The sequence below is a fragment of the Heteronotia binoei genome, chromosome 11 (genome assembly GCF_032191835.1).
Source record: "Heteronotia binoei isolate CCM8104 ecotype False Entrance Well chromosome 11, APGP_CSIRO_Hbin_v1, whole genome shotgun sequence".
Classification (NCBI taxonomy): Eukaryota; Metazoa; Chordata; class Lepidosauria; order Squamata; family Gekkonidae; genus Heteronotia; species Heteronotia binoei.
In genome coordinates, this window is record NC_083233.1 from 83,670,050 (window position 1) to 83,676,261 (window position 6,212).

Here is a 6,212-nt window from a genome sequence, read left to right on the forward strand (position 1 = left end):
GCACCAGAACTTCTCTCAGCCGTATACTGTTCGAAAGAGAACAGCTGGGTGGGTCTGCGTTAGAAGCTTCTAGTAAGGCTAAGGTTATGTACAATTGCAAGGGCTCACCATAATGCTGGCAGAAAACAAACCACAATCACCGGGAATCTGTTCTGTGAAGCCACTGCTTTATTACATGTTTCTGACGGCAACACAACATCACCCACTTCAAAAGCCCTCCAACCTTCGTACCCCAGAGACGTCTCCAATACAGGGAGGGAGGGAGGGAGGCCAAGCTGAGGCCTGCTAAATAAAAATAAGTTAATACAGTGACAAACTCAGTCCTCGGTTACGTATCAAAACTATACAGCAGCAAACACATTTGGATACACAAATGCCCCAAACGAGAGCAAAACACCACAACACACACACATATCCACAGAATAGCAGCTGTCCCCACAGATACCTCCGCAGCCAGCTTGCGTGCTGTACCTTGCAACTGGAACACCTGCTTCTGCAATCCCAGCAGCTGTGAGCACATGGCACTCCTACCGGAAGGGGGAGTGGAAAGCCGGCAGGAGAGAGATGCCTTCCCAGTGCTGCTGCTCCTAAGCAGAACTGTCAGGTATCTGATCAGCTCAGCCAGTGCTGTCTTCTGGGGGTGCTGGAGCCCCACACCCAGGGCTTTTTTTGTAGCAGGAGCTTCTTTGCATATTAGGCCACACACTCCTGATGTGGCCAAGAGCTCACAGTAGGCCCTGTAAAAGCCCAATAAGCTCTTGGAGGATTGGCTACATCAGGGGTATGTGGCCTAATACGCAAAGGAGCTCCTGTTACAAAAAAAGCCCTGCCCACATCTGTTTCAAGGGGAGGGTGGAGCCTGACAGCACTCCTTTGTGCCCCTCCCCCCAAATGCAGGGAGGAGCCTGAGCGCAAACACGTCGGCATCCTCGGACCGGCACGGAAGGCTGACCCTTGCAATGCTTCCAGGAGCACTCCCGGCTTTGCGTGAGTGCAGCTCATGGGAGGAGGGAACAGAACCAGCCCAGCAGCTCAACACAGGGCCTACCCACCCTGGAGAACCACGCGCCACTTTAGGAAGCTGGGAAGAACCACTCCCCTGAATGCCACAGCAGATATCCTGGGGTCCACGTTTTAGTCTCAGGTCGTATCAAGTCCTCTCTGCACAGCACAGAAAAACAGAAGGCTTCAGCTACTGGAATAGAGAGCCTTCTCCAAACTCGCTTCACCTCGGAGCCAGGCTCCTGCAAGCTGAATGGACTTCAATGGCCCCAGTGCCCTTTAGGATGTCATCAGCCCCCAAAGAAATGAGCACTTCAGGGCAGGTTCATCCTCTCCGTGGCCCGAGAGAGAGAAGCGAATGGATCCTCATCCTGCTTCCAGAGATCTGGCACTGAAGATCCACTGATTGAGCAACAACCTGGAGACGCACGTCCAAGTTTGTCTCATATAAACATGGCAATCCTGAGCAGAGTTATGTCCTCCGAGGCCCCCTGGAGTCAGTGGGCTTACAAGGGTGCAACTCTGCTTAGCATTGCACTGCCAGGCTGTCGTGGGCACTTAACTTTCTCAAGCACAAGACAAATATGAGTGAGGAGATGGGAGAAAAACCTTTTGGGCTGCGCAGGCAGAACGGTCTGGACATCTTTCAAGAGCCTTTGCCACAGCTCCTCAGAAGTGCAAACAGTATTGATAAATCCACACATTGCTGAGAGCAGAGTGGGTCAGGGACAAGGAGGGAGGGAGGGTGGCTCAGTGGTAGAGCATCTGCTTGGTAAGCAGAAGGTCCCAGGTTCAATCCCCAGCATCTCCAACTAAAAAGGGTCCAGGCAAGTAGGTATGAAAAACCTCAGCTTGAGACCCTGGGGAGCTGCTGCTAGTCTGAGTAGACAAGACTGACTTTGATGGACCCAGGGGGGTCTGATTCAGTATAAGGCAGTTTCATATGTTCATATATGTTGGGGAGGGACAGTGGCTCAGTGGCAGAGCATCTGCTTGGTAAGCAGGTCCCAGGTTCAGTCCCCGGCATCTCCAACTAAAAAGGATCCAGGTAAATAACCTCAGCTGGAGACCCTGGAGAGCTGCTGCCAGTCTGAGTAGACAAGACTGACTTTGATGGACCGAGGGTCTGATTCAGTATAAGGCGGCTTCATATGTGCATAACTCATGGAAACTAAACAAGCAAGGGAGGGACGGTGGCTCAGTGATAGAGCATCTGCTTGCTAAGCAGAAGCCCCCAGGTTCAATCCCCAGCATCTCCAACTAAAAGAGGACCAGGCAAATAGGTGTGAAAAACCTCAGCTTGAGACCCTGGAGAGCCGCTGCCAGTCTGAGTAGACAATACTGACTTGGATGGACCCAGGGGGGTCTGGTTCAGTAGAAGGCAGCTTCATATGTTCACATATGAATGTTCTATCACAAGATTACAGCCAACAACAGCCCCTGACCCAACAGACCCGCAACCACAAAGCAGCCAGAGAGTTTCAAGCATGCCGGCAACCTCCGCCCTCGGCACCAGAGGAATCAGGAGGTTTCTCAGCATCCTTGAAACAGCCAACATTAAAGACGTTGCTCCTCTTTGCTGACCCACAAGTCCCTGAGGGTCTTTCTCTGTCAACACGTGGCCATGGCCACCACACACGAGGAGGGACCCAGGCAGGAGCAAAGGGTCCCCACAGCTAGAAGAGAAGCAAGATCCATGCAGCCCCACAATCCCATCAGCAAGAAGCTCCGGAGGTCCTCCAGAGGTCTGAGGGTCAAGGAAGGCGGCCATCGGTGCACCATGCAAGCGTCGATCTTCCAGCCTGGGAGTCTGGCCTGACTTACATGCCAGCCGGCCGCAGGAGAGTTTCGCCCTCCTGCCGGCATGCTCCCTGGGCTACCGCCGGCGAAGGGGCTTGTAGACACACACAGCCATCAAGATCATGACGATCAGCAAGATGCCGAAGACGCTTCCCATCAGAGCTGCAAAAGGAAGGAAGAGCGTGAGCTTGCACAGACGGAGGAAAGCAGTCAACGGTGGGCTGGTTGGAACGACTTCTCAAGCCGGCGCTAAGGGATCTGCCGCTAGAGGCAGACCCCCGTGCTGCGCCCCCCTTCCAGCTCCCTTTTGTGGTTTTTTTCATGCGCACTTGGACTGGCTGGCAGTGCGCCTGGAGCTGGCCACGGCTCTTGAAAGGCAAGACTTTGCCGAGACCTTCTCGTGCGCACTGCTCGCTGCCCACTGCTGCATCTTGCGCCACGCCGCTGCCGGCTCCAACGGGCTGGGCACGCAGCTGGAGCGGTTGCCGCTGGCCCGTCTCATCTCCTACCTGTGTGATGGCACACTGCGCGTGCCCAAGAAAGCGGCCACCTTCGATGGGTGCGCGCTGAGCCAGCCACACGCGCCACGCTCCTGCAGCTGCTGGCCCACGTCCGCCTGCCCTTTGGTTTTTTTCCACACACATCCTAAGGGGGGGGGGGGCTAGAGAGTGGCGGGCGGTGCACGAGCGCGCTGCCATGCTGCCGCTTCCCCCCTGCACTACACTCTTTGGAGGCTTCCCTGGAAGCCTCCAAAGAGCATCATTTTTAAAAGGTGACCGGCCACTTTCGGGTTGAAAGTGGCTGAGCGGTGTCTTCATGGAAAGGTGCCACTTGGCCGCTTTCAACCCGAAGGCGGCTGGCTGCCTTTAAAACACCGTGCTCTCAAGCGCCCCGTGCCTTGTTTCTGCTTGCTAAGGATCGCTTCTATCACAATAAATTGTATTGAAACATATCTCACAAAACACAATCAAAAGTGCCGGAGGATGAATGGAGCCCAGCTCCAGCAAGAGTATCTCATTTCAAGGAGTCCCGTTCTGAAAGAAGATAAAATAATGTGACCATAAAGTCCAAGCCCTTACAAGGAGGGAAAAGGCTCAAAAGAGGACCGGTGGAGTGGAAGCCCGTTCAAAGGGGGAGGTGGGGCAACAGCAGCGACTCTTCACCTCACTCCTCTTCACTCGCTGGAGAAATCCAACCTCAGTCTCTCAATGGGTCTGTCGACTGTACTTGCTGCGCGTTTCGAAGAACCACCCTGAGGCAGTTCACACTTTATCAAGAGCTAAATGGTACATGACTTTCTCTCAACTGCGCTTCACAAATTTCATTCCAGGCAAATGCATCTCCAACTGAAAAGGGTCCAGGCAAATAGGTGTGAAAAACCCTGGAGAGCTGCTGCCAGTCTTAATACACCAGTATTTCCCATTTGCAGGGTCGTGACCCAGTACCGGGCCACGGAAGCTTCACTACTGGGTCACAAGAAAAGCCAAAGCTAGCCCCGCCCCCAGCAAAACATGACCTCTGCTCTGCTTCCTTCCTTCCCCCTTCTCTGCTTTGCAGAGAAAAGCTAGCCTTGAAGACTGACACAGGCTGCAAAGCCTGAGCTCTGTTGGGCTTCCTTCCTTCCTTACCGCGTCTCTGTGTTGTGCAGAGAGAAGCTGGGCTGCCTCTCCTTCCTTCACCCCCCCCCCACCGTGTTTGAAAGAAAAGCTGGTGTCCACTGGCACTTAAGACCCATGAAGTGTTCTTCAAGGTATGAGTTTTTGTGTGCCTTGCAGTATGTTCTTTTGGGGATATTTCCCCAGGAGGCCTGGGTGGCAAAGAAGGCTGTGTGTGTTTTTTTCAGCCAGGAGGGGCAGGGAGTGGGCATTTCTGTAGCTATTTTTTTTACCAAGCGACCCCTGGGCAGAATTGTTGCTGGCTGAGGTCATCTGATGGTGAGGAAGGCTTTTTTTTTCCTTTGTCCCCCCTTCTTTCTTTCTCTCCCTGCAAGTGATGCTCTGTCTGTATTCTAGGTGCTTGGAGGGCGGGGGGAAGCAACAGTGGGAGGGCTTCTAGTGCCCTGTCCCCACTGGTGGACATTCTGGAAGTGACATCACAGGAAAAGGTGGAGTTTTGGTTCAGTGTGCCCCAAAAGTGACATCACTTGGCCCTTGACACCACAGGAAATGACATAACTCCTGTCTCCCAGCTCTACCCCTAAAGTCTCCTGGCTCCACCCCCAAATTTTAGTGGGTCATGAAGAAGTGTAAAAATAACTGAGCCATGGGAAATTAAAGTTTTGGAAGCCCTGCAGTAGACGAAACTGACTTTGATGGATCCAGGGTCTGATTCAGTACAAGGCAGCTTCATGGGGAAGGGCTGTGTGGCTCAGTGGCAGAGCATCTGCTTGCTAAGCAGAAGGTCCCAGGTTCAATCCCTGGCATCTCCAACTAAAAATGGTCCAGGTAAGTAGGTGTGAAAAACCTCAGCTTGAGACCCTGGAGAGCCACTGCCAGTCTCAGTAGACAAGACTGACTTTGATGGACCCAGGAGGGTCTGATTCCATAGAACGGGGGTAGCCAAGGGTAGCTCTCCAGATGTTGTTTTTTTTTGCCTACAACTCCCATCAGCCCCAGCCAGCCTGGCCAATGGCTGGGGCTGATGGGAGTTGTAGGCAAAAAAACCATCTGGAGAGCTACCCTTGGCCACCCCTGCAGTAGAAGGCAGCTTCATCTGTAGCCTTGCTGCCGGCCTCTGCTGCGAGAGGGGCACCTAAGAAAGGGGTGGGGGGGAGCGGAGCTGCTGCAACCGCCCAGGCGAAGAGGGCTCCGCTTGCAGAACTCACCGGGCCCAGAGCCCTGGGCTGCAAAGAAACCCCGCCGTGGGCCCCACCGCGCACGGAAGCCGGGCTCGGGCCTCGGCAGAAGGGGCCAGCGGGGGGGGGGGGGGGGGGCGGAGCTTATTTGCAAGCCGCCCCGAGGCTCTGGCTGCCGGGGGGGGGGGGGCTCCGCGCTGCACCCCGGGGGAGACTCAGCCGCTTCCCCGCCCGCTCCTGCCCGGCGGCCCCGCCAGCCTCACCCAGGTTCTGCGCCCGCAGCACGTCGTAGGGCCGCCGGGCCTCGGCCAGCGCCGGCAGCAGCGGCAGCAGCAGCAGCAGCCGCATCCTGGCCAGCAAGCCGGGCGGGGAGGAGGGCAGCGGCGAGCGCGAAGGGAAAGCAGCAGTGCTGGCCCCGCCTCTTCCCCAGGCCCCGCCTCTCTCCCTCCTTGCCTGCCCAGCGGAGGCGAAAAGGCGGCCCCGCCCCCCGGGCTGCCAGAGCCAATCCAAGAACTATCTGGGGACTTTGGGGGCGGAGCCAGGATGGGGCAAGCACGAGTGAGCTGCAAAGGGAGGTTTGGCCGCCGCATGTCAAGGCACCGCGCGGCGCGCCTTT

At 55.7% G+C, this 6,212-nt stretch overlaps 1 protein-coding gene and 1 non-coding gene across 2 annotated transcripts; one reads left to right on the forward strand and one right to left on the reverse strand.

Annotated features, from left to right (window-relative positions):
- Positions 1-2,791: 2,791 nt before the first annotated feature.
- On the reverse strand, positions 2,792-5,944 carry C11H12orf76 (chromosome 11 C12orf76 homolog). Its single transcript, XM_060249186.1, has 2 exons — positions 5,860-5,944; positions 2,792-2,964 (listed from the first exon to the last, which is right to left on the reverse strand). The coding sequence occupies exons 1-2, from the start codon at positions 5,942-5,944 to the stop codon at positions 2,879-2,881; spliced, it is 171 nt and encodes a 56-aa protein (XP_060105169.1). The 3' UTR covers positions 2,792-2,878.
- On the forward strand, positions 5,154-5,230 carry TRNAS-GCU (transfer RNA serine (anticodon GCU)). The gene has a single exon. It is a non-coding gene; the product is annotated as a tRNA-Ser (tRNA).
- Positions 5,945-6,212: the final 268 nt, after the last annotated feature.